Source organism: Oreochromis niloticus, linkage group LG11, assembly GCF_001858045.2.
Source record: "Oreochromis niloticus isolate F11D_XX linkage group LG11, O_niloticus_UMD_NMBU, whole genome shotgun sequence".
NCBI lineage: Eukaryota > Metazoa > Chordata > Actinopteri > Cichliformes > Cichlidae > Oreochromis > Oreochromis niloticus.
In genome coordinates, this window is record NC_031976.2 from 34,912,855 (window position 1) to 34,938,647 (window position 25,793).

Consider the following 25,793-nt stretch of genomic DNA (forward strand, 5'->3'; position numbering starts at 1 on the left):
ACCCCCTGAAACTACCTCCCTGTTTAAATCTCCTGTCTCTTCTCAGTCACTTACTGTTACTCAAACTAGTATTGTCCAGTAATCAGTCTCTCTGGTTCTTTTACTTTGCTTTTTAAAATCCTTTTATACAATTTAGGGCTAGATCAGTCTTTCTTTTTTTGTTACACATAGTCAAGGATGATATTTTGCATATTTCACAAAATATGTTGTGAATAGGTGTACGTCTTGAACCTCTCTGCTATGAAGGATATGGTTTGGATGATTATATTGCATTAACTTGCTGTTTCATGCTTAATGCAAAATACTTGAGTCCAGTGAGGCAGTCAGATGAGTTAATTTACTGGGCAGTGGAAGTTTAATGAAAGTGCAAGTGGAGGCTGGAAGTAATATCAATGAGTTTACTGATGTATAATAACTCATTATCTTGCCCTTTGTCTCTCTCTGTCTCATTATCTCTTCCCATTTAATTCCCCTGCCATTACTCTTCCATCTTTCTCGCCCCTCCCTCCAGGTCTGATTGTGTACCTGGGGATGATGGTCGGGGCTTTCTTGTGGGGCGGCCTGGCCGACCGAATCGGGCGACGGCAGACCCTTCTCATCTCCCTCTCCATCAACAGCGTGTTTGCCTTCTTCTCGTCCTTCGTCCAGGGCTACAGCTCCTTCCTGTTCTGCCGCCTGATCTCTGGTGTGGGGTAAGGGGATAGATGAGTCACACAGGCACAGCTGCCAGAGCTGGAGATGAGGCAGTCACGACCCACTGTAGTACATCAGTCAAACTGATAAGCAGAGCAATGTCACATGGCACAGAGCAGATTAAATATGAAGTGGCTATATTTCTCTAAAAGAAAAAAAAATAGTGTGCCCTTAAATACTGGTTGTTTTTGGTGTTTGCTGTATCTCAGGTGAAGTGTTGAAAGGTACTTTTGGACCTCCCATTTCCTCAGGTTTGGGCATAGAAACCCTACACACAGTTAAGTCTACAGCTTCCATAAAATGGTCCAAAGTCATTGCCTAACAATGTGAATACTGACCTACTGCAACAAGCCAACCTGTCTGTAGTTTTACTTGCATGCAGCATCTTAAGGCTGTTGTAAAAGGATTTCAGTCAAAGCATTTTGTGTTCATTGCTGTTGGTTATAGCAGAATACCAGCAGAATGGCAGCCTGCATGAAATCATGCTCTTTCAGCTGGTTGTAAGAAATATTTCATAAATGTTAGATGGTGTGTTTTTTCTGTTTTCTTTTTTGGTGAAATCCATTAAATTAATTAAGTATTAAAAATGATTTGCTGTACATGCTATAGTTAAAAGACACAAACAGAATTAACATCTATATTACAAATCTTTAGAAATATTTGATTTAATATTAGCACACACAGAAGAAAGTATGTATATAATACCAAGATGGACAGTTAAATGAGTTTTCAGTCATTCACTGATAAATAAAAAAATCCCAAATGACTGAATCTTTTATTATGGGAACAGTTGCTATCTTTTCTAATTCTGTTACCTTCCTTTTTAACTCCACAGCATTGGGGGCTCCATCCCTATTGTGTTTTCCTATTACTCTGAGTTCCTGGCCCAAGAGAAGCGAGGAGAACATCTGTCCTGGCTCTGCATGTTCTGGATGATTGGTGGCATCTACGCATCCGCCATGGCTTGGGCCATCATTCCACACTATGGTAAAAAAAATATACATTATTTAAATATGAACAGTCTAACCTTCAAGATTGTTTCCTCACCTATCAGTAGGCCAGTGTTGTCCATTCTAAGCTATATAAATGCTAATTTTGTCTCTACATTTCTCTACAGTTTTTATTGCACATGACAAATGCTGCAGTTCTATCTCACGTCTCTTCTTACTTCCTTTCTTCATGTAGGCTGGAGTTTCCAGATGGGCTCAGCCTACCAGTTCCACAGCTGGCGTGTCTTTGTGTTGGTGTGTGCCTTCCCCTCTGTGGCGGCTATCTCTGCCCTTACCACCATGCCTGAGAGCCCCCGCTTCTACCTTGAGGTCAGCCTGACAGCTCAGACCTTGTGGAAATATATTTTGAATACATTTTGAATGCTTGAATGCATAAACAGCCTTAAAGTAAAAAAATATGTTTTGTAGACAAAGTGCTGCTCGTGCACTTTTCCAAAAGATTTTGAATAACTAAATATGTACATATTTATCGTCCAGAAGCAATCTGAACGTTGGAGATGCTGAAATATGCACCAAAGATTCTGATTTCAGTTCAGTATGTTTTAAACACTGACACAGATAAAAACTGATTTTTATTTAAAAATGTCCAATATATAAAAAATCAGGTATGCAATTTTTTTTAGTGCTAAACCACTTTTAGCTAACCATGTTAGCTGCTGGTTTATACCACCAGATGTTCTCACTTCATGTATCTACTTGTTTCTACATATTTAAAATGTGATTTTAATGGTTTCGCACCTGCACTCACGTCCCACGCACTTTCATTCATGTCAGAATATCTCAGTTTAGTAAATGAAGCTGCAGCTGGTTGCAGACAAAGATAAAACACTGTAGAATCAGCAACCTGTCATTTGGTATTTTGAAACTTTTCCACGTAATACTGTGTGTGTGTCATCACATAAACATAACTGCTGTACTTAATGAAATTTAAAGAAGAATAAGAATCAAATGGAGTGCAAGATTACAGGCAGAGAAATAAATGCAGAGGCTGCAGACTGAGGTAAAATGAAAAGGTCATAAAATACAAAACAAGACACTGGGTGAGGAACACGAACTGACAACTCAAAAGGAAGACTCTGCGCTATATATAACCTGCACATTCTTAATCATCCAGGTCATGGTAGCCTAAAGGCTAGAAAGAAAGGCAACTGAATTTCTTTTTGATTTGTGAAAATATTCCATTTGTCATCCAAGAGGCATGTCCACTGTGAAAGATCATCACTGAACAGAGGTGGTGGCTCACGACACCAGCTATCAGCTGCCCGTAACGCAGTCTCGAGATTCTTTGTGAGCCAATTGTGACTGAAGTAACTTTAATAGCTCAAAGGCTGTTGAAGTATGGCTGTGTTTCAGAAAATAGCCACACCCACATCATCCATGCTGGAAAGAGAACAACACCAAATGAAAACTAAAATATAAGCTTTGTTAATTTAACTGAAAATGGAAATGAAGGATCTGCTAAACATCTTTTTTTGTGCTCCTCCTAAAAGAATGGCAAACATGACGAGGCGTGGATGATTCTGAAGCAAGTTCACGACACCAACATGAGGGCCAAGGGTTACCCCGAGAGGGTCTTCTCTGTAAGTTACAGAATGTTAAGCTTCTTTCATGCTAACACGTTTGCATTAATGCAGAAAATAACATCATCATAATAGTTTTCAGTTTGTGGGCTTACAGAGTGCAGCAGGTTTAGAGCTCTGTGCTGCATAATTTTGCATATTAATAAGTTAAAACAGATGCTCTTTAAACTTCTGTAATCTCGTCATGCCTCAGGCTGTACAGTTCATATTAATAATTTAAAATGAAAAATGGTGATTCAAAGATGTTTTATTATCTTTTCTTTCTATTTTAATGAGTAAAATTATTAAAACAACTTTCTGTGTTTTACAGATTGTGGCGTTACTGGTCAGATGTTAGCCTCATAACATGGATACATTGTAATACTAACTGAACTTTAATGGAAAAATAAATCATTTTATATGAAGTTGTGTGATTATTCTATAAAACTTTTTTAACAAAGAGATTTGCAGAAGGTCTCTCAAGAGGAGCACGATTAACAATCATTAAACAGAACAACTAAATCATACCTCCCAGGTGACCACCATCAAAACGGTGAAGCAGATGGATGAGCTGGTAAACATGGGCGATAGTGCTGCCTGGCATGAGAAATGGAGGATAAAGCTCACCATGCTCTTCCATCAGGTAAGAAAAAACCCTGATTATTCTTTTTTAAAATCAATTTCTTATTTGAAACATATGTAAATGAAAAAGAACGAGAATGAAAAGGAGAAACGATTCAAACTACTTGTGGCTCAGGAGGTTGTCCATTAATTAGGTCTGTTTTGATCCGTGGCTACTCCAGAGCCGGCTGTAATGGATAAAGTGCTTGAAATGAATAGAATAAAGCAATAACTGAATGTTTCTGTAAATGGCCTCATGTGGTTTGCAGTGTAGTGTTCTGAGTGGTCAGTAACACTAGAAAAGCAAAACACAATCCATTAACCGTGTTGCCGCAAATGGACAAGAAAATGTGCACAGCAAATTTGTGATATCAGCAATACATTTAAATACAGCTACTTTTAACTCGAAAACAATCAGTGGATTTGAAAAATCTATACGGCCTTTTGATAACACTTTTTGTTGTTTACTTAGTCATACTGTCTGTGGAAACATAGACTGTGTATTATAGATGGATCTAGCCTCCCAGTGGTTTGTGTTGTCCTGGTCTGGAGGCTCAAACGGAACATTTTTGGCCATCGTTGCTTCGATCTTTTGAAACTGGGCGTGATGAGTGAAGGGTGTGTCTGAGAAGCCAAGAGCCACAGAATCAAATGGCAGCATCTTGTTTTCTGGGACGATCAGAACTCCACTGACAGGATTTGGGTTGGTTTCACTTTTTAAAATGGACCTGGTCATCCACTGAAGGAATTAGAACTAAAAAGAAGATATATTAAAAATCTCACCACGGCTCTGTTTATCTTGTCAGATCTTATTGTGTGTTTAGTGACTCTGTGTGTTTGTGTTCTCCCTTTTTTGGTCTTTGTTCACACTAAAACTGGAAAGGGATTCTGGGACATGCTGTTTATTTCTCACAGTTGGTGAAAAGAACCTTGTTTTCAGAAATCTCTAAAGTCTATTGACTTTTTGGCTGAGTGTACTTTACATTTATTACTTTCTCCTTGCACATCTCTTGTGTCTGTCTGTGTTTATGTGTGTTTCTTCAGGTTTGGAGTAATTTCCAGACCATTTTCTCTCCCGAGTACCGGCGCACCACCTACATGATGATGGCTGTGTGGTTCTCTATGTCCTTCAGGTAGGATCAGGTGTATTAACGGCGCACGAATGCAGGATTTTCTGTGTTGCATAGTGAAATCTGTTTATTTTTTAAAAAGAGCTGATGGCTGTTGATCACAGCGGCTTTGTGTTGTCAGGTTCATAATTATGAGTGAGTATAAAACAAAAAGGAGCTTGAAGCAGGATCTGCGAATGGATGCTATCACTTTCATGTCATTTAGTGTCAGCAGTGCTGCTGAATCACTCATTTAGCTCTTTTTGTAGTTGAGAATGAAAAAGCAGAATCACCCTGAACCCATGACCCCTCCCACAGGGTTATGCTGTTTTGTTGGCATGATCACTGCAAATCGATACGAACAAAGTCTTGAGCGATCAAATTTATTCTGTGATGAAACATTTCTATCCTGATGGGATCTCTTCCAGGATGACAGCACTGGTATCCGCAGGGTCCAAAGGGTTACTCATGGTGTCTCTCACATGACCATCTTCCTATAACATCATGTTACTGTTGCTCCACAATCATCATCACATCTGAAGAATCATGCAGCTGTGATGCCATTGCAGCCTGGCCACTATACCAAAGCACAGCGTGCCCTATTTCACAAAAATATTCATGTATTAAATAATTTCTATCTTTAACACGTATCCCAAAAATGTGAGTGTTCTCGGGCACCACTTACCATGTTGTGGGAGGAACAATAAAATGTTATGCCTTATTTAAAATAATGTGAATCATATGCTGCAATCTTTATAACGATCCACAAAATAATAAATTGATGTGAATTTATTTTAATGTTCAAGTGCATGTAAGACAATTAATTTTCACCAATTTACCTTTACCAACCTTAGTAAACAGGTTCCGTTTGATACAGTACTTTGCTAAAGCAAAACATAACATTGCTTGGAGTTATCTAACATTTATTTTACTTAGTGTCAATATATTATGCATATAACTAGTAAGGAATATAAATCCATAACACCATAGTGCACTTGAATATTAATTTACTCAGTAACGCTCGTCTTCCAACATCCTTCTAGAAGCCAGTCACTAATCAAATCTAAAAATGAAAAAGGTTTGGTGACTCTGGCCCAAAATAAAGTTTAAAAAGATTTTTTTGTTCCCTCGACGTTATATTCTATTGTTCATGAGCAAAAGTACACAACATTATGTAAAGCGCCATTTACCATTTACCATTTATGTTTAATTAAAGGCTTAATCCAAGGCTTAATGTGATTACCTCTAGCTCTCTCCAACAGAGCACTGAACAAATGGCTTGCAAATTCATATTATGTAGATGGTACAAAGAAATGACACTTACGTGCACCTTTACAGTGTCACTGGCTCCGATTACCATCTTGCCTGTTAAGAATTCTCTCATACCTTTATTTATACCACTTTTGAAAATGTCTCTTTTTTTCCCTTTTCAGGTCTCTTAGAGGTAAATTGATCTTTTCTGTGACAGAATTTTTCTTTGTCTTCCAGCTACTATGGTTTGACGGTGTGGTTCCCCGACATGATCAAATACCTGCAGAAGCAGGAGTACTCCTCGCGCACCAAGGTTTTTGTCAAGGAGAAGGTAGAACACGTCACCTTTAACTTCACCCTGGAAAACCAGGTTCACCGTCAAGGAGAGTACTTTAACGACAAGTGAGTTTTCTTTTACTCCTCATTAGTGTTTGCGTTTTGAATGACAGCGAATCCTTTGGAATTAGACTTCATGTCAGTCAGATGCTTTTTGGTCCAAAGCTTAATGAATGAATTCATTCAGACAGAACTAGCTTGTGGTGGACGGCAACAAATGAGATGCAAATATAAATGAGGCTTTGAAATGTTTTATTCTAAACGCTGGTTTGATTGCATGAAAGCCCTGGGGACTTTTTCATGTTTAACTAGCCTGTCTTTGATGTTTCCTTTGACCTTGCCTTTTCAGCCTGAACTCTGCATGTGATTTCAGATGTTAAAAATTTACAGCATTATGCTAATGCCATATCTAACGCTCACTAAATCACTTGTTTCTCTGTTTCTCTCTCTTTGCACCTTCCTTTGTCTCTCTCTGCTCTCCACCGCCGTGCTACACCTGTTCATTTTCTCCATGCCTCCTTTCCTTAATTCCTCTGTTCCTCTGTGTGATCGCTTGCAGGTTTATGAACCTGAAAATGAAGTCTATGGTTTTTGAGGATTCGCTCTTTGAGGAGTGTTACTTTGAGGACATCACCTCCACCAACACCTTCTTCAAGAACTGCACCTTCATTGCTACCCTTTTCTACAACACTGGTAGGAAACAATCATACAAACACTCGCAGGTGCTGTATAATAGGAAAATATGGTCTTGTACAAGTAAAACCTTTAAATTATGTGTTTAAAGGTTATGTTTGTTTCAGCAGGCCCTGAAAAAATGCAGAATAAATTATATATAGACATTTATGGTAAAAATGTAATGTTGATGTTGCTTTTGCTCTGTGCCCCTGTTCTTTCTTTGCTATTTATAGACCTTTCAGAGATCTCTTTATAAATAACTTCCTTGCAAGTAGTGCTACTGGCTCAGTTTCACTCCTGTGTTTTCTGTTGAAAAGTGACAGTTTGTTACTACTGTCTGGTAAATACATAGTTACCGGTGAGTTCCGTGCACAATCTCTGAGCAGTATAGCTCTGTTTGTCAGACTGCTAAATTACTTCCTTATTCGCCTCCACAGAATGACTGGATCTATACTGAACTGAGTATTCTGGAGCTGCAAAATCCCCTTACACACCAGAGGATTGTTATATTAACATTATTCTTTCCTCACTGAAAAAAGACAAATGATACCACATGTGGAAATCTATATCACACACTGTACACTGAGAAAGGACAGTTTCAGATTCAGCAGCTGTGTCCACACATGCAAACACCGCCCTGGTCTCGCTTTGTTAGTTATTTGCAGTCTTTACACAAGTCAAGCAATCACTCAGCTGTGCTATCACTGCTGGCCAGGAGTTCCTTGTTATAATGGAAATTAGAAACTTGTTTGCTTATTAAGGCTTAAGGTCTCTTTGGGTTTTCTATAAACTTAAGACTTTAGTGATAATTGCCATGGTGCACCTTACTTTTACACTGCAAAATGACGAGGAAATAACACATGAAAAGCAGCTGGGCTGTACCTCATCTTAGTCTTTGAATGCACAGATCTACAGGTTTAAAAAAAAAAAGGCTTAGCTTTGCACACTTTCATTTTCTAAGGTCTGACATATCAGGAAATCTTTTTACAAAAATAATTGTAATAATTGGGTGATTCAATCTGAATGAAGTTTAGGACAAATATCGTCACATTTTCAGAGATTATTAACATCTTTATATTTTAAAAAACATTTAATATAATCCCAGTTCTTTTGCACCCAGATGTTTCATATTCATCATTGATGATGTGATGCTAATGCGATCTTACATTCTCCATTTGCGTTTGTGTCACATGTCATGTTCAGTGTACGTTTCCTGTCACCAAAATTTGGATACGCAACAGAATTTTGTCTGAGTCACCTCTAAATACAGAATGAAGAATTGAATGAAAAAGGATCACATGTCTGGTAATAAAAAAAAATCATCTAATCCTGAGTAAAAAAAACATTTTTTGATCTTCACCTCAGCTTAAACAAGCATGAAAATTCAGTTGTCCAATCTTTTTGATGCAGCTTACAAGGCTCAGTAAAGCTGGCTATGTTTTATGACACATGCTTGTGTCTGCTCTTGCTTAGATTAAGGGACATACAGCTGCTTTAGAATCATACAGCAGCAAGAGCCAGGCTTCTTACTTTTGTAAGAGTGATCAACTTTTGTGCATTCATAATTAGATCAATTTTAACAAGATCCCCAACACCAGTGGATGAAATACAGCCCCAAAGCCCCTAACCATGACAGAACCTCCACTGTATGTAACAGATGTCTGTAGACACCCATTTTTATACCTGAATCCTGAAGCTTAGCAGAGCCCAAGAGAAGACGTCACCTCTTCAGTTGACAGGAATGATTCTGTGAATGCAACATTAAAGATTCCTCCAAGTCGTGCTTGTTCTGCAGACTCATGAATTACCTCTGACATGCACAGTAATGATTCGCTGCCTGAGAAGCATAAACTTTCTTCAACTGCTTCTGGTTCTCCAGTTTTGGAATGTCCGAGTTCTGAAACTGAGCATAACAAAATAGAAGAAGCCATCTGCAAGTCTGACAGTCTCTGACTATGAGAAAGTTTATTCCCACAAATGAAAGACCTGAGGACAGTTGACACAAGCAAGTGAGCAACAAGTTTCATCCCTAGGCCAATATTAAATTTTGCTTGAGAAACAACTGCCCCTCCTGTCTTATTGTCTTATTTTGACCTTAACAATGTTAATTAGACTAGAACAATTTGTTTCCAACTATCCTAATTAGAGTCAAGGGACTGATTAGAATTGATATTAATTATGCTGTAACTTAATTCAGCTAGCACTAATTTAATTCCACTATAACTAAATTAAATAATCAATACCACCTTAATCTGGTAATTCTTTCTAAATTAGGTTGGAAAGTAACATATAATGGTAAAGGATCATGACTTCTAAAATGAAATTCGTCTGTCTTTACCATAAACTCCAGCTTGAGATGTCATGAATGTTTAACTTTCACAGTGTTTGAGTCTGTCCATAAAATTTCAGTGGGGTTGACATGGCATGGAGAAAAGTCCATAACAATGAGCTCTCAGTTGTCTTCTTTTAGGTTTATTTGGGCTCAGTGTCATGCTTCAGTATGAATTTGAATGGCTGCACGTGTCCAGCTCCAGAGTAGCAAAACACCCCCAGACTGTAGATTTGAGCCTCTGCAGTTTAATTTTCTCTCTCCTTTTCCTTTCCTTACATTCATCCTTCAGTTGCTTCCTATATTCTCCACTTGGGAGTGAATGATAGATGTGTTAGCACACCCCAAGAATGATTTTCCCTTCTGGGAAATATTTTGGGATTGCTGCTCGTCCTATAGGTCCAGGAGAGCTTTATTTTGACAGGACCTGCTCATTGTAATCTTTTGTTCTTTATTTTGTAAATTCAGCAGCAAAGCAACTTTTTTATGCTGCTCAGTGAACACAACTTGTGTGAATTTTCTGATGCTGTTGTACTTTATAATCTGCCTGCTTTGAATAAGGCTCTTTTGATAAAGCAGGTGACATGGTAACAGCCTGACTCATTCTTCATAATCCTGCAGAATCTTGGCTATTCTTTCTTTACTTTACATCACACATTTCTGTGTTTTCAACCACTACGAAAACCCCCCAGATTGAGATAATCGACAGATTTTCAGATTTTCAATCTCTGGTACAAGAGTAATATTTGATCTTGCAAAAGTTGTTCTCTTACTAGCATTCATGGACAGACGGGTTAATAAAGTGTCTTACTTTGTCCACCTGACAGCAGTTCACCGGCCAGTCCTTTGAACCTCTCACTCCTTCTGTCTCCTCTCCTGCTATCCTGAACATCACTCCTTGTCCCTCCTTTCTCTTCACAGATCTTTTCAAGTACAGGTTGATCAACTGTAAGCTCATCAACAGCACTTTCCTGCACAACAAAGAGGGCTGCCTGCTCAGTGACATAAGCGATGAAAATAATGCCTACATGGTCTACTTTGTCAGTTTCCTGGGTACCTTGGCTGTGTTGCCAGGCAACATCGTCTCTGCGCTGCTCATGGACAAGATCGGACGGTTGAGGATGCTTGGTATGGGCCATGTTACTCAGCGGTGCTTGAATCGGAAGTTAGGCTGCAGCAGATGCTTTTATCCAATTCATTTTTAAATATAAATACATCACACGTTTAAATGTAACTCCCTCTGCACTGTAAATCACTTGTTTTAAAGAACTTTTATCAGCTGGTGCCTGAGGGCATGAACAGACAGCTTTCCTGTGGAAGAGTACTTCTTGTGCTGTGTGGTGCTAAAAGAGCCAAAAAGCAGCACTGTCCAGATTGTGAAAAAAGAAAATCCACAAACCTTATTATGTGTAGTTTTATCTACATTTATGTAGTTCCTGCTCTAACCTGCTCATGATAAGATTTCTGGATGCCATCTAGTTCCATTCAAAAAAGATATTATCAATACTGCCAAAAGGGCAACTCATCCAAAAGCAATGTAGATGGAACAATGGGACAATTTTGTTTGGTCTGGAAACTATCCTATTGGTCAGAATGAGAAATTATAGCTATAGATTTAGATAAGAAGAAGAAATATAGAGGGAGATAAAGAGAGTTTATTTTATTTTATCTGTTTTATAAGTGTTCCGTAGAGTAAAGTTTTGTGTGCATAGGTGCAAAATGATTTGATCCTCAGTCATTTTCAGCTGAGTTGTGCAGGAATTCCATCAGTTCTTCTGACATCATTCTTTCCCCCTCTTTATCCACAGCGGGCTCCAGCGTGATATCTTGCATCAGCTGTTTCTTCCTTTCTTTCGGCAACAGCGAATCAGCTATGATTGCCCTGCTCTGCCTGTTTGGAGGAATTAGCATCGCCTCCTGGAATTCCCTGGACGTGCTGACCGTCGAGCTCTATCCCTCTGACAAGAGGTAGGTAATCCAGGCAAGCCCAGAAATCTCCCTGACACCATAAAGGCTGTGACGTGTTAAATTATGTCATAATAGATGCCCCTTTATGATTGGTTGGCTTACAGGGATGGATGACATTGTGGGATTCTGGGTTGTCTTGATTCCAAATAATGGTTTTAAAATGATCTTCTCTGGGTTCCACTTTATATGTATAATGTATAATGTATAATATATATATTGAAAGTAATATAAAGTAAGAGCGCCTGTGTTGTTAGATCATCAAAGAGGAGCACCATCTTTAGTAGCGTGCCGTATGCTGTTGATTTTAGGAGCTCTAGCACCACCCTGTGGTAATATCAACTACCTGCTTTCTCTGCTGGTTTACTTTAAACATGCTCAGGCACCGAAATGACTCTGTGCTTCTTATCTTTCTTTTCTCAGAACCACAGCATTTGGCTTCCTCAACGCCCTCTGTAAATTAGCGGCGGTGTTGGGCATAAGCATCTTCACTTCGTTTGTTGGCATAACCAAGGCTGTACCCATCCTGTTTGCCTCAGGTGCACTGGCGGCAGGCAGTTTTCTGGCCCTCAAACTACCTGAGACGCGGGGCCAGGTGCTGCAATAGTGTGGCACCAACAACTTTCCAGGGGGCAGAAGAGTTTTTGCCACACTGTGAACGAATAGCTCAAGAGCCCTCCAAATCCTGCACTCTAACCTCTCCCCATCTACAAGAGTAAATTGTAATGCAGGTAAATATTAGTAATTGTTTGATTGGTACACGTCCATTCTATAGAGAGCTATAAAAAAGAAAAATCTAAAGTAAAATCTGCTACCTGTGCCTCATTGTTACTCTAAATTGGAAAAGAAGAAAACACCAGAAACATAGTTTATGACATATTTAGTTATTAGAGTTTGTCTCCCACATTGTAAATACATCCCTCTGGGGTTGGAGGTCAGGGATGGGGACTCTTGATGATGAGCCATGCAAATAGACTCATAGAAATGACCACTAGCCATTGTTGCAGAATTCTCTGTAGTCACCTCCATTCTTCCGAGCAAATCCAACTCACCTTTCCAGTCTTGAGTGCTTTACCATTGTTGGACACTGACTCAAAAATGCAACATTTTCTGCCTTGATTTGAAGCATTTTTGACTTTGCGAGGTAAAACCAAGACACTCCTCTCTTGGCTTCCTCCTTAACAAAGATCTGTCGTCATTCTTTATCTCCTGAGGTCTTGTGTTGGTGTACAGACTAACTGCCATTTTTTTAGATTATAGAACATTCCAGGTTTGCTTTGGTTATTGTTGCGATAAGGAGCTCCATCGAGCTCCTCTCTCCCTTTATTGCATTGCTATAGTGAAACACCGCTCACCTCCAAACAGCCATAAGATCATTCATACACATTTCCCGCGCAAAGGGAAAACTGCATTCTACCATGAAACCCATTTAAATCACAAAGGTGAAGATATTTGTTAAAATGTACATGTAAAGCACAACCACTTGTCAGTGTGAGTGCCCCTAACATTTTCCTGACTTGAAGAAAATGTTTAGAATCTCACACTCAGTTATCGTTTCCAGCCACTCTGTATATCCCTTTGTGAAAAATGCCTTTTTAGTACTCTTCCTCCCAGACTTACAGTATGTTTGTCTCTTGTATGTTTTGGAGGGTGTTCTGCATGTCACAACGTATGTATGTAACCTTATGAAAACTGAGAGTACAACATGTAAGCGGCATTGTGGACATGTTACATCTGCCCATCGATTACTCTGAATTAAGTTGTATTTTGATATTTTTTACCCATAAAAGACAGCACAGTGCTTTTATTCTGATGTAGGGATCCAATATTTCTGAACTGTTCTTAGAGCACATGCCACAGATTTAATCTGGTCATTACACATGAAAAAAAAGAAGAGAACAGAAAATTTTTTAAATGTTACCCCACAGGCTAATGTTTTAGATGCAGCCATAGATTGTGTTAGATGTGTAAGATGACCTAAATACCTTTATCTGTTTGAGCTGAATGTTTTCATTAATGTGAGTGTGCTTCTTGGTGCAATATTGAACCTCTGTGCAATATTGAATATTTTGTTTTTATTTATTTATTTTGTCTTTTACCATTTCACAAATGCAACTTTGATTTGTGGATGGATGTGGAGTACCTATCTAATATACAGCAGATAACTAACACGGCATGATAACATACAGTACTGGACTGATTAAAGGATAGTTCAAACCAAATCAGATTTGCATGTTTTTTTGGCCCATAGTGCAAAATAAAAAGTGCCCCCCCCCCAAAAAAAAAAAAAAAAATAAATCCATAAACCTCTATTTGAATAATGTTACACATAAATAATTTTCTCTCAATCGTCTCCACCTCCCAACCAAAACAAGTTTGCAGCGAGCTAACATAGCTAACATAGCAGCAGTATTTACATCCTGTCACTCTGTCATTTGCACATCATGAGCTTCTCGTCATGTGTAGATGAAGAGTGATCCAGAGTAATACCCTTGGCTGGTGTAGTTCAATAGAAAAACCAAACCAAACAAAAGAAACAGGAAAATATTGCAACATCTCATTTGTAAGCCTATCGTGGACCACAGTCAGCAGCTTTAACCTGGACACATCCAGGGTTCCAGCACAGTCCTCTGTAGGTTTGAGACCCTCTTGGTGTGAGGCAGACACAGTAACCACTGAGACACTGTGCTGCCACCTGAAAATATTGAGTAGCTAGGTCATGATTTCTGGAAAGATGCTATTGTTGATTTTTGGGCACTTGGTGCACGCCAACGCAAGTGTCATCTGATTCTCTTAGGTCAGGACAGGGAACAATGCTTTCCACAACTTACACCAAGACAAGGTGGAACAATAGCACTTTAAGTCAGAGAACAAAAGAACTGTCCCTTAATCTGTCTTTTACTCTTGAAACAAGAAAAAATACAGCTCAATAGTCGGAGAGTACATATTTGAGCTGTTTTAAAGTACTTCAGGCAAAGTAAAGGAAATGTGATCGCACGAGAGTTATTCATCTTAATTGTTCTTATTTTGGGGCTTGTATGTTCTTTAGGCCTGTTACAGGATTAACTGCGTTTCAAAGGGATTGTTATGCTGATGAGAGTGAATTTTGGACATTGTTTGTGTTGTGCTGTATGGTTGAAAGGTAGCCAGATATAACATGAAATTCATCATAGAGAACTCACTGCCAAGGGCTGACTGTCATAAATTCCACACATACAACAGCACAGAGTGTTGGTGAAAAATATTGCCACATTCCCCTGATCCGCAAAATGATTATGATGTGTTCACATTTGCAGTGTTTAAGAAAAACAATCATCGACATGCCAGATTAACAAAAATACAATCCTTTTCTCCAGACTGCCATTTTTTTAGGATAGCAGCCATACGTAGACTCGAGACAGTCGAAAACAACAGACAAACCATTGCACTAAGTGAACACTGTCATACAGGCACAGTGGAGAATCCCTCGATTCCTTCAAGACACATCTGGATGCGGCCTTGCTAGAAGGTGAAGTGAAAGACGAGGTTTAGCAAGAGCACAATGACCAAAATCTACCAAATGACAATTTTGTAATTGTGAACATGAGGTGCTCATGCAACCCCCCCCCCCCCCCCCCCCCCCACCACCACCACCAGGAAAGTGATCTGCCCTTTATACATTTTCCCGTCTCATCGGACCCCTCATCTATGAGTGTGCTATGAGACCACCTCTCATTAATTATTGCCAAATATTTCCTATGCCCTGAGTTTACATGTGATACCATTAATTCTCTGTTATACATATGAAGATATGTAAATAAAAATAACTAATGTAACTTATAAGGTAAGCCTTTCAACCAATATTGCAGTCAGTCTTTGCCACCCATCACATGAAACAAGAACATCTGGACTTTCTCGTCTTTTCACGACTCTCAACAAATCTGACTTTAAGGGTTCAGATGTTCTTGTTGGAAATCTGTAACAAATAACATCTTCAGAAGCCCAAACGGCCAGCGAGCCTGAAAATAAAGTTAGCCAGATCCTCCCTTAAGAGCACACTGATACACAAACGCACATTCACTGCACAAATATAAATGCCAAGCGTTAGCAGTTCTATTCTCTGTATATCGTCCTGTATCACCCATGAAATTAAGAGCAAGGATGTCAAGATAATCATTGTATTTGTTCAGCATGGTACACTTTTAAGACACTAACATGTCTCAGTGACGCAGTTCAGGCTCTGTCCATGTCAAAATTGTCTCTTGTAGATACATATCCTAGCTTATGTTACAGGGTTTTTTCTATAATTAACGTGTGGCCTGAGCAACAGTCAATTGTGAGTGCAAAAAGTTATCAAAGCAATAAGTGTTTGGATATTTGTCTTTTATTCTCTCCTTTGAAGTTATTGGGAATCGGAGCACATTAGCTATACGCTGGCCTTGTCCACTGAAATGCTGGTTGTTGGCTCAATAATGACACAGAAATAAACAGCTGACATTTGTGTGTACTCTCTGAAGCAACCCTAAGTCTTGACGCTTTTGTCAATAAAATTGCATTGCCATTAAATAAATGTAAGGAAGAATTTATCACCCTTGTCACCGTACTGTGCTGTAGAAACTGTAGTTGATTGTAAGTTTAGAAACTGTGGTATCATAAATATTAAACAAAAAGCTGTAAAAAAGGAAAAAAAAAAGCAGTGTAAATGAACAATGCTGTATGTTGTCTTTGATTTTATGTATTTTGTAAATGAGAATGAAACACAAGTAAATACATCAATGTTAAATACCGGTTATAAATCATAATTAGAGTAAATATGGCGGCATCAGTTCTGTTTAAAGGTGTGTGAGATTTTTTTTTCTTATATTTTCTCATTGTTGATTTTTGGGTTTACGCTTTTCTGTGACCCTTTGGAATCACCAATGGATAACAAAGAATCATGATGAATAAACAAATTAAAAGAATTATTTTGTTTTTTATATTACCATTAAGTATAATGGGATATTCACTCGCCGTAGGTACTACTGTTCATTCGCTCATTGCCACAAATATCTAATAGACCAATCAGATGGCAGCAACTGAAAGTATGTAGACAAGATGACCTGCTGAATTTCAGGCTGAACATCAGAATGGGGAAGAAAGGTAACTGACATTTACTTAATACGGCTGTTGGTTCTCAGACAGGCTGGTCTGAGTATCTCCGAAACTGATTGTCTACTGGGATTTTCCCCGTCACAGCCATCTCTAGGATTTACAGACAAAGGTCAAAAGAAGAGGAAAAATATCTAGTGAGCAGCAGTTCTCTGGGCGAAAATGTCCAGAGGTCAGACAGGAATGGCCGGAATGCTGTGAGGTGATAAGAAGGGCAAAATAACTCAGATTACCACTTGTTAAAAGCAAACTATGCAGAAGAGCATCTCTAAACACACAATACATACCTGGAAGCAGATGTGCTACAGCAGCAGCAGAAGACAACACTGGGTTTCATTCCTGCCAAACCAGCTAAGAACAGGAACCTGAGGCTACTATTCTCACTGACTCACCAAAACTGTGCAGTAGAAAATTGGAAGAAAAAAAAATTGCTTGGTCTGATGAGTCTCAATTTCTACTGTAACATTGCAATTGTATTGTGGACTGATGATTTCACCTATATTCACTATATTTCCTCCAGTGTGTGTCAGAATTTAGAGTATACAATATAAAAGCATTGATCCACCCTGTTCCGTGTGATAGAGCAGGAGATTCACATGAATGAAGAAAGTGACAACTCTGTAGCAACTGTGTGATACTGTCAGGTCAATATAAACCGTAAGGCAGTCAGTAATAATAAGGTTTGGATTTAGTCAGATACACTGCCTGAAACAGGAAAACATAATGCAGGATGATGTGTTATATGAGAAGATCCATAAGATATTCTCTTATTGGGTGTTTTGATGAAGGTGATGGACAAGATGGTTGGTTACATTGGTCCATTAAGCAACCCTACACATTTACTTAGGTTTAGATGCCACTGTAGACGATAGCATATGATTCACATAATCATCATACTCCTTGAACCACCTGGTGTCCAATGCATGTGCAGTGGGGCACTAGTTTGATTTCTTGTATGTTTGTTTATATGTTTGCCAACATACAAGAAATCCAAAGATGAAGAATACAGCCAGAAACGGTGTTTCCTGCACAAGAAGACTTAATTATCCAAGCTAGGTTAAGACTTGGTTAATATGGGCTTAGGGGTGGGTTTATCTGACTGGCAAAATCCTGATAACATGTGTGAGTGAGACGGCTCAGAGAGACTCAGCTGTAAAAATGACTCTCCTCAGAGTGCTTTTTAAAAATGCCTGGCAGCTGGAGCCCTGATGTTACTCTTCACACCATGCTTAACTTGGACAAATTTGACTACAGAAACTTATGGAACGTCTACATGACTATGGGCTGTTTAATAAAGTATAAATATAAATGCATTAAAAATGGAGTGGATGTGCAAACAATAAATGGCAACAATATACTAGCGATGCATCCAGTATGCCCAAACTCAAGAAGAAGCAGAAGAAATAAAATTGGAAATAAAGGCAACAATACCATTCAAAGAAGAAGAAAACGGTGACGATGTGACAGCAGAGGGGGAAGAAGGGGAAATGATAGACCCTTATTCAGTTTACATAAAAACATTGGTAAAAGCTTATTTATTTTAGAAATATGAAATCAATGGTAGGCAGAAGGTAATTTTAGGTATTTTATTGAAAAGTCTTATTAATTATGGAATGACAACATTTTTGAGTTTTTCTTTTTTAAGAGAGACAGGAATTCTTCGTCGAGTCTAGGGATGAAATATAAAATGAAGTAGTTAGCTGTGTGTACAAAACCTTCGTGAAACAGGAACTTCCCATCTCCTGCCGCAGATTTGCATTTGGGGGTGTTGTGTATTTACTCCAGCCCAGCAGGTGGCAGTAACACGCTGGATGTCAGCGTCCAAAGCCAAGTAGAACAACGAGATCGACAGCAGCCGCACTGACCATACTTTGCTGGAAGGTTAGTAGTCAGATTTACTTTGGTTAATTATTCTCTTGTCAATTATTATATAGTTATAATATTAAAGACAGAGTGTGCGTGTCTTGTGTGAAAATGATCGGTGTACACACAGCTTCCTTCTCTCCGTAGTTTTTATTATAAAAGCTAGAAATCTCAAGCTAGCAAGCAACGACTTCATGCCACCAAACAAACAGTTACACAACCGTCCTTTCGGCTGGTTTTACATCAGATTACAAACACTTACATATCTTTCCCGCTTTTCTGATACTGGAGGTTGTAAAATACATCCATTCAGCGGACCGTTAATTAGGTACACCTGTATAGTCCTCACAGCTGTCCCATTATCCCCTTTACACGTACCTGTGTAAAGGGGATAATGGGACAGCTGTGAGGTCGTAATTAAGATGCCTGGGTAATGCAATCTTTAAAAATTAAATGCGCATGTGTCATTTTAATCCATGCATGAATGACTGACTGCATGAAGTCGGTTCTGGCGCTGAAACTGATGTCACGGCATCACAGTGGCTAAAGAAGAGCCTCCTCACCAAGCTAACAGATATTTTCCTGTTATATGGTGAATCGAAAGCATCCTAACCCAGACATAATGACACAATACCCCAATTCTAATTTTTTCTGAGAGATCATTTGTGCCTCAACAGAAGAAGATATCTGTTTATGGACATCGACTAAAACTGCTTTTCACCCCAGCTGAACCCCTGAACATGTCCTTACTTGATCCTCCAGATGTTGTCCCGAACACAACTATGTCACATTACCTAACATGTCACATGTTTTTATACCTTCCTAGTTGGTCAACTGCTACAGCTTGATGCTTCCCAGCGTCCTCCGCTGTGCTCGGCCCATATCTTCCCATCCTGCTTTAACCCGTCCCTTTGCCCACTTCGGACCACATATGGACCCAGACCCCAGCCGGCCCGTTCAACGGGCTATCACAACCAAACTGACCGACGCGCTGAAGCCAGACCACTTAGAAGTCCACAATGAAAGTCACATGCACGCTGTGCCCCCCGGTTCGGAATCCCATTTCCGTGTCCTTGTTGTCAGCTCCAAATTTGAGGGCCTGCCGCTGATTCAGCGTCACCGTCTGGTTAACGAAACTTTGAAGGAGGAGTTAAGTAGCTGTGTTCATGCACTGGCGATCCAAGCAAAGACTCCTGAGCAGTGGCAAAGTAACCCTACCGTGGCTAAGAGTCCGCCCTGCATGGGAGGTTCGAAAGGTGATCACACAGTGGAGGAGAAATTAAAGGCTGGGCGAGAATGAAGTGTTGGACTGTGAAGTAGTTTCACTCGTGCTGAGGGACTGAAATGTGAAGACTACAGGAAAATACTTGACAAGTATAAAGAGCAGCATTTCCTCTTTTATTTGGATATCATTTTGTTATGGTCTTATTTCTAAATCTTTTCTTTAATTCATTAATAATACAAAATTTGGTTCTGAATGGTTCTGTTGTTATAAAACTGCATATAGATTATCTGATTTTAGATGGTCACAGGTGTTTTTATCATCCAGGTGCTGCATGAATACAATACAGGGATGCACTCTTCTTCTGGAAGCTACTGTATGGTTTTATTTTTGTTTGATTTGTGCTCATAGCGTTTAGTGATTTTTAGAGCCAGTAGAAATCTAAATTTCAGGAAAACCCCTGTTTGTCTATATACTTGCATTTACTTAGTCACCTCTTAGAACAAGGCAATGCTTGCATTTCTGTGAGTGACAATAAAAAGTAATATTACAGTTCCATTTGTGAGACTTGATAATTAAAAGTTTGAATGAAGTTATTCAAGTAGGTAGAATATTTATTAACATTTTAGTCTTGTACTGTGTGTGAAATGACCCCTGAGTATTGGGGATAATACTTGAGTGCAGTTTAGTGTTTCTTACTATTAAGTCTGAAGAAACGGGTCTTCTGTGTTTGCTCAGCCATTAAGTTACAGTTTTCCAGAGTGGTATATTACAAAGTGGGTACAAAAAGGCAGATTTTCTTTGTGTTGGAAGGCTCAACATCTGAAACCCCAGTAAGAAATGGGGTAAAGTCAGGGTTGTCTGTGCGCCTTCAAGCAAACGGTAGCTATATCAGGTGCTTCTCAGGTCAAGCAGTTCTGGCAGGGTGAACTGTGAAGTGTTTGGGGCTATACTCTCTGCTCAGATGCAGCAAAATGCTGCAAAACCAGTTGGATAGAGCTTCACAGTGCAACTGTATAATGAAGCAAACTTCAAAAGCAAACCAAGAATTACTTAAGGCAAAAATGGGATCTCTGCCCACCACAACGTGTTTTCAGTTATTAAATGCAAAACTGAATGCAGAAAGGTTGTTCGTCCAAGTATTAAACACAACCAAATGTTTCAAACATATGTACATTTTAGCCTCTGAAAATTGGGGCCTGTGTGTAAAAATGTCTGCAATTCTAAAATAGTTCGTTCAATACTTTTTTTTTTTTTTTTTTTTAACTCTTTAATTAAACCTGAAAGTCTGCAGTTCAGTTACAGAAGAGAAGAAGTTATTGTCTAAATAACTCATATGAGATGCTGCTGGTGTTTAGGGAGATGATGGCAGTGTTGTTGTTTCAACGCTAGAGGGCAGTATGTGTGAACAAATCGGATCATTTGAATGGCTAAATTAAAAAAAAAAAACAAAACCCGTTGACCTAATGTTGAATATCAGTTTTTGTGGTGCTTTTTAATTTTCTCCTTATAATTATGCATGTAGTGATATTAAAAACACAAACTGGTTTAATGGACAAATCCCAGGACTAAGCTAAGAGAAGCTTATTAACAAAGTACACTCTAAGACAAAAATGTGTTTGTGTAATGAAATAAGAATTATTTTATTGCTAATTTGTAATTTATAAGATGTATTTTGAATTACAATTAATGTGTTTTTGTTCCACGAGTTTCACATTGAACTTTTACACAAAAAGTACAAAATGGAGTTTCTGCTTGTTCTTAGGATGACGCATGCTTTACAGTCAGTTTGCGTGCGCTGTACATGGGTGGGCGTCTATTTTTGAGTTGTGTCACTGTAAAGGTCTTCCTGTCCTGCCCTCAACCCTGATGATGGCCAAAAATCACCTCTCACGCCTGCGAAGGAGATAAGACAAGAAAAATAACTGGAGGGAGTCTGACTCAACACAAGGTTTCATTCATCTGAAAGATTCATTTGAGTTTTGTTCAGATTACGTGTTAGACAAAAGCAGCAATGCCAAGCGGATATCACAGAGCCAAAGCAAGCTTTAAACGCTGTGCTGCAAAGCTGTTCAAAGTTATTGTTAGCTCAAGACAAGTTACTGAACTCAGGCCTTTGGTGGAATGTGGTGTCACCTCAAGGTAACGCGTGCCATCTTCTACAATCGTCCCCTGCCTGGAGTTGACAGCCTGTCAGGCCGCACAAAAGGCTCCGGTGAGGAAGGTGAACAGCTGGTGTCACTGGTTTGGAAAAAGGAAAAACAGAAACAACCACTTTATGACCCCTGCTTGCCTATTAGAGTCAGACCTAAGGGTGCAAGAAATGAAGCTGGGGCTGTGAGAGAAAGCCGTACGTTGGGCCGCACGGCCCCGGGACCTGCAGACTGTCTCTGCTGATGAGATTTATTGGTCACTATTCCAGGTGCTGCTATGTATGGAGAGGGAAAGACATCATGGATGATGAGGTGGAGTGCAGGGACTTGTCTTGCACTTAAAAGGTTGGACTGTTTTACATGCGTTTGTAGTACGTCACCTATTCAGCCGTAGCAGTTATACGGGAAAATAATAAGGTTGCTCGGTCACTGTTTTGGCCAGAGGTGCAGTTCTAACTGCTCTTATTCTGTTGGCGCTCTCATATTTTTAAGTGTATCCAGAGATCTGTAATTTAGCTTTCACTGAAATGGCTGGTCATTAAATAATTGGGTCAACTAGCTCAGCTAGGAAAACTAAAATTTAAGAGTTGCCTGTAGCAGTACAATTAATGTCCAGTCAGATGGAGACTCCGCTCATGGTTGTTTGGAAGGTGACAGGTCAGTGAGAGTGAGCGTTCGTTACCTCATCAGTTTAAAAAAAATAAATAAATCTTTTTACTTTTTACTTATTTTGTTTTCTTCTTCTTTTTTTTTCTTTCTTGCTGAATTTAATCTTTACAGTCAGGTTGACACATTTGTTCTATAAACCTATTAGGATAGTCTAGTATTTTTCCCACAATTTTTTTTTTGCCAAAAGCTAAAAATGCTGAAGTCGAGACATCAAAAGAAAGAGACATGTCACTCAAAGAATCCTGTAACTTCCAACTGAGAAATGTCTTTTGTTCTTTTGATCCAAAATAAAACAATTAAAGCAGTTTTTATTTTTAGCTGATTATTCCACAGCTGTTCTTTTTATGTCTTTTACACCTTTAAAATTAAGTCAATTATTAAATGCTTCAAAATAAGCTATAAGAGGTGTTTCAAGGTGGCTGCTGACTGGCTAGAGTTTATAAAAGGGCTTGATTGACATCTCAAGTTAATGTAAACAGGTAGTTTCATGAGCAGTATTTTATTCTATTACTTACAAAAGGCCAGTTAAACACCAACTTTGCTAAATATGCAAGGTGTATCTTATGTATTAATTTCTGCAGGTACTCGTCTATCAGAAATTCACTAAAGCTATGGTTTTGATATGATGTAATTGACTATAGTTTACCATAAGGAATTTCTATTATTGTTGAAAATGGGGTTCATTCTTCCCTTGTATCAGCTCATTCTCACACAGAACTACTGTTCAGTAGATGTATACCATGCCTCTTCCATCATCTCCAGACTCCAGCAGTGATGGATCTGTCTCCGGTCTCAGATCTGGCCCGCGTGGCCTGGAGGGTGCACCAGGTCAGTGGGAACCCACCTTGGCAGTTCTGTTTCTGCGTCAGAGGCCTGGGACAGATGGTGCCAGCCTGGGCTGGGACCCCGGGCAGGGCAGGGTTCCCGCGATGAACAGTTGCTGATTTACGCTGCGGCTCCGGACCAAGGGCTGGAGTGCAGGGGGCTCCCTTTGCGCAGCTGACCCTGGCTGGCCGCAGGGTCATCCCTCGGTAGGGACAGAGAGGGGGGAGGTGGGGTGGGTACGACAAATGGGTGTCTGAGAAAGGGTGGTTTGTCTGTCTCGAGGGACTGGCGTCTTCTTTTGGCCCCCTGGGCAGCTGCAGGATCTGTGCAGCATGTGTGGAGGAAGAGTCGCCTGTTAAACACATTTCATTTAAACCCCTCTAAGAACAACACTCATTACATTTACTGCCTTTAATGCCAAACCCGGTGTACTGCACAGTACCAATAGCTTAACAAAAGCAGCCACTTTGGTCCTTTAGTCTTTGGTGTTAATTGGAACAAGTCTATATCACTGACTCAATATTAGCAAAAAGGTCTCAAAATGATCAGTCCTACTTACAATTTAATAATTACTGAATTACTTTTATGAGCTCCCACGCTCCTCTGGTGATTAATCTTTAGCTTGTTTCATGTTGTAAAAAAAGAAAAGGAAAAAAAGAGTTGAACTAAAGGTGATGGTAATAGGCTATTAAGGCTTTTTAATTGGAAAGCCCCCACCCTCACCAACTCGCTCTCACACCACACCGCTGACTAATGAAATCAGTGAATAGCTGCCTTGAAAGGAAAGGACAAAAGCAGAGATAGGGAGAAGACAATATCTTTGTGTGGGAGAATTAGTTACACTCAGTAGTCTAAGTATTCAAAGTGCAGAAAAAAAAAAGATTTGGGGGGTGGAGGAGGATTAAGAGAAAAGTCTACACAGGTGGGTTGCAGGGAGGGAGGAGGGGTCACATGACAGCACATTACCTCGTTTGATAAACAACAGCCGGGGCCCACAGGAAGGAGGAAGGGAGTTATTTTATAGGCGGAATTAACTGCTTCACCACATCAGGTATTCATTATGGTAAATCTCCCAGGTGTGCTGTACATGCAAGTAAAAGCAAACAACTTAGGAGGTTGGACTGGATGCAAAACAACTTGTGCTGATAGGTACAAGGTTTGCTGAATGAACTGCTTCCTAATCACAGCTGAAGTGTTAAATGTGATTTTGAGAAACAACCCCCTCCCTCCCCATCCTTTTATTGTACAAGCACTCACTGCCGTTTGTGCACCCTCATTATTGCCAAATGTTTAAGACCGTGCCAAAAGTTACATGTAATTTACTAGATGAATGACATAAAGTCATTAAAGCACTCATGTACATAAGCAAAACCACATTTTATGTTACAATAGAGAGAAGTGTTACTAGTTGGCTACAGATGGTGATTATTTGTAATAGATAACTAAAAATATTGGCTTGAAAAGTATAAAATAATCCAATCAAAAAAGAATAAATAACTGAAAGTAACAGATGAAATTTTAATTTCCTGAAGAAAATTTTCAGTGTCAAAGAATCTTTAGTGTCTCAGGAAATAGGTAGGTGATTGTAACTCTTAAACTTACTAATGAGAAGAAATGAAACTTTTATTAATATTTTAGAAAGTCACCTCATAGGTGCTCATTCCACTTTCATGAGTTAAAAGTCCCAGTTTTCAATGATTTTCAATAATTGCTATTTATTCACAGACTGTATATAAAAGATGCATGTAGCAATTGTGACATTACCCATGGATTAACAATGTCCTGTCCTGCATTTGCGAGCTGGGCGGTTTTCCATTGCTTTGCTGGTGGCTTGGAAACTACAGATGTGAATCTGACTGAGAAACTGAGTACACTGCACACTCATATGGAAAACTCTTCACTTCACAAGATAACCCACCCTAAATTAAAGCCTGTTTAATACTCTTTTTTTTACTTTAATGGGAGCAGTAATGTAAAAAATAAACATTATGTTGTATTCAGTAAGACTTAAAACTAATGATTGAGACCATAAACTCATCAGAAAAATGTTTACTGAGGTCATAGAAGGAGGGATGTACTACCAACAAAGTTCAACAAAGCAGACTCTCCTTTTGTCTATCGTGGTCGACAAAACCTAAAACCCAAGTCACAAGTTTCACGTTGGTGGTTATTGACTTTGTCTTCTTACCCAGGCTTTCTATTTCAGGCTGTGTGCACGTTCACATAAAAAGGGGCGTGTGTGAGTTCTGCCTACTCCGATCAGTGACATTATCCGCAATTATGATGAAATATATGAAGACCACAGAGAATGTAACAATGAAATGCAATACTGTTGCAAATATGAGAAGAGATCAATGCAGCAGAAAATTACTGATCTGGTGTTTTA

The 25,793-nt window shown here is 39.2% G+C and overlaps 2 protein-coding genes and 1 long non-coding RNA gene across 4 annotated transcripts in view; 2 read left to right on the forward strand and 1 right to left on the reverse strand.

The window, feature by feature from the left end:
- Window positions 1-16,488, forward strand: part of sv2a (synaptic vesicle glycoprotein 2A) — a 53,362-nt gene extending 36,874 nt beyond the window's left edge. Inside the window, exons 3-13 of one of the 2 annotated variants that reach the window (XM_013268393.2) lie at window positions 512-692; window positions 1,529-1,680; window positions 1,879-2,012; window positions 3,194-3,283; window positions 3,798-3,905; window positions 4,928-5,016; window positions 6,481-6,645; window positions 7,139-7,272; window positions 10,505-10,711; window positions 11,392-11,551; window positions 11,972-16,488. In XM_013268393.2, coding sequence (XP_013123847.1) covers window positions 512-692; window positions 1,529-1,680; window positions 1,879-2,012; window positions 3,194-3,283; window positions 3,798-3,905; window positions 4,928-5,016; window positions 6,481-6,645; window positions 7,139-7,272; window positions 10,505-10,711; window positions 11,392-11,551; window positions 11,972-12,155 — 1,604 coding nt within the window. In that variant the 3' untranslated portion in view covers window positions 12,156-16,488. The remainder of the gene's footprint in view (window positions 1-511; window positions 693-1,528; window positions 1,681-1,878; window positions 2,013-3,193; window positions 3,284-3,797; window positions 3,906-4,927; window positions 5,017-6,480; window positions 6,646-7,138; window positions 7,273-10,504; window positions 10,712-11,391; window positions 11,552-11,971) is intronic. The other variant, XM_003443143.5, reaches the window with a different exon arrangement.
- A 1,920-nt stretch (window positions 16,489-18,408) lies between these two features.
- bola1 (bolA family member 1) lies at window positions 18,409-20,315 on the forward strand. Its single transcript, XM_003443142.5, has 2 exons — window positions 18,409-18,556; window positions 19,365-20,315. The coding sequence occupies exon 2, from the start codon at window positions 19,386-19,388 to the stop codon at window positions 19,836-19,838; it is 453 nt and encodes a 150-aa protein (XP_003443190.1). The 5' UTR covers window positions 18,409-18,556; window positions 19,365-19,385; the 3' UTR covers window positions 19,839-20,315.
- Window positions 20,023-23,445, reverse strand: LOC112848144 (uncharacterized). Its single transcript, XR_003222092.1, has 2 exons — window positions 23,322-23,445; window positions 20,023-22,001 (listed from the first exon to the last, which is right to left on the reverse strand). It is a non-coding gene; the product is annotated as an uncharacterized LOC112848144 (long non-coding RNA).
- Between the last annotated feature and the right edge of the window lie 2,348 nt (window positions 23,446-25,793).